Source organism: Sinocyclocheilus grahami, unplaced genomic scaffold (genome assembly GCF_001515645.1).
Source record: "Sinocyclocheilus grahami isolate Dianchi unplaced genomic scaffold, SAMN03320097.WGS_v1.1 scaffold680.1, whole genome shotgun sequence".
Lineage (NCBI taxonomy): Eukaryota > Metazoa > Chordata > Actinopteri > Cypriniformes > Cyprinidae > Sinocyclocheilus > Sinocyclocheilus grahami.
Genome location: NW_015505859.1, coordinates 552,291 through 554,124, shown reverse-complemented (window position 1 = coordinate 554,124; position 1,834 = coordinate 552,291). Strand labels below are relative to the sequence as shown.

The window sequence follows — 1,834 nt, the reverse complement described above, 5'->3', positions numbered from 1 at the left end:
AACATACATATACATATATATATATATATATATATATATATATATATAAATAAAAATCTAAACATTAATATATATATATATATAAAATTATTATAAAAAATGCATTTTATGATGAATGCAGTAGGCAGTATAAGCACACGTGACGTGCCATTCCAGCATGTGCGCCCGCGCCTGCGTTCGCTCTCACCTCATTTTGCGGCAGGGAAAAGACATCAGCGCAGTCCGGCGCAGAGAAAATAAAAATAAAAAAGCCCAAGTTGAAGCCCGTGCATTACTTTCAGGTAGCTACGTTCATAATCCTGTGAAACTTTTTTGACTGTTGACATTAGTAACGTGTTTTAATGTCGGTGATAATTTCACCACCACCAACAACGCATCTGACTTAATGTTCTAGTTTTCATGACTTTAAATGTATTATATAAAAACAATGAGGCAATAACGATTGATTAATTAATAATAATCATATGGTTTCATTGAATAAAACTGTTAAAATACATAATGTAATACAAAATAAACAATTTGCATTATTACAAATGCCTGCAAAGGGCACCAAAGGCCTGATAATTGCTGTTTTTACACTTACAGGACAATCAAATCCATGTTTAATATTGACCAAACATTTAATTCAAATATCCACTTAATTTTTACTTAATTTTTGCGATAGATATGCTACAGCCTCTTTCATTTCTTCAACAAAAACATTAGGACATCACAACCCTTACCAAAAATTAACCATGGTTTTATCGTAGTAAAACTGCTTAATTTTATTTTGCGTGATTTCTGAATGCTTGAGACTATAAAATCAATCAGACAACGGTATTAATAAAATCATAGTCATAGGTAACTGTCTAGAGCTACAATTGTAATTTATAAATAATTACAATTTATTTATTTACTTTTATATTTTATTAAAGTTCAATTTTGACCAGTTATAGTAGGTGTTTTGTTTTTGTTTTTTGAGGGAAGGGCACAACAATACTATTCTGCTTAGGGCATCCATTTGGCCAGCAGCGGCCCTGGTGTAGACAATAGATTTGGGCTTAATGTCTAGTATTTCTGAAAAGGGTTCACATTATGTGAACTGCAGTGTGGTTTCTTCTGAATGTTATTGCAGTTCAGAATAAATTGCAATTGATCACATATTTGTGATAAACTGTTTCCTGTGGTGTTCACATTGATGACTAAGAATTCTTCAAATGTATTCAGGTTAGGACGCAAGTGTGAAAACGACATAATCTCATGCTACTCTTTTTATTGCAGTATATATCTAAGAATGTCCCAGCAACGGAGCGAGTAGTACGACATGGAACAGAGACATCAGGCAATTTCTCGGGCAGCCGAATGTCGTCACGATCCCACCATACCTCCACAGCTTCTCATGTTTCCAGTCACCGGTACTGACTCTTCCCTGACTGATTCATCTGTCAATATATCTTTATATAGATCCTTGACATATATCATCTGTACATCTGTCTATTTAGCTGTTCATATTTGAGAGAAATAGGCCTTTTGTGAACATAGAAAAAGTCTTAGATCTTTGAGTTCAGCTCATGAAAAATGGGGGCAAAAACAAAAGTGTTGCGTTTATAATTTTGTTCAGTGTATATATATATGTATGTGTGTGTGTGTGTATATAAATACAGTATGTATGTATGTATGTATGTATATGTACAGGTGCATCTCAATAAATTAGAATGTCGTGGAAAAGTTCATTTATTTCAGTAATTCAACTCAAATTGTGAAACTCATGTATTAAATAAATTCAGTGCAGACAGACTGAAGTAGTTTAAGTCTTTGGTTCTTTTAATTGTGATGATTTTGGCTCACATTTAAC

At 32.9% G+C, this 1,834-nt stretch overlaps 1 protein-coding gene across 1 annotated transcript in view; it reads left to right on the top strand.

Annotated features, from left to right (window-relative positions):
* LOC107559265 (pro-neuregulin-2, membrane-bound isoform-like) overlaps nucleotides 1-1,834 on the top strand; it is a 48,953-nt gene that overhangs the window by 28,867 nt on the left and 18,252 nt on the right. Inside the window, exon 7 of the mRNA XM_016243017.1 lies at nucleotides 1,261-1,394. Within this exon, the coding sequence (XP_016098503.1) occupies nucleotides 1,261-1,394 (134 nt within the window). The remainder of the gene's footprint in view (nucleotides 1-1,260; nucleotides 1,395-1,834) is intronic.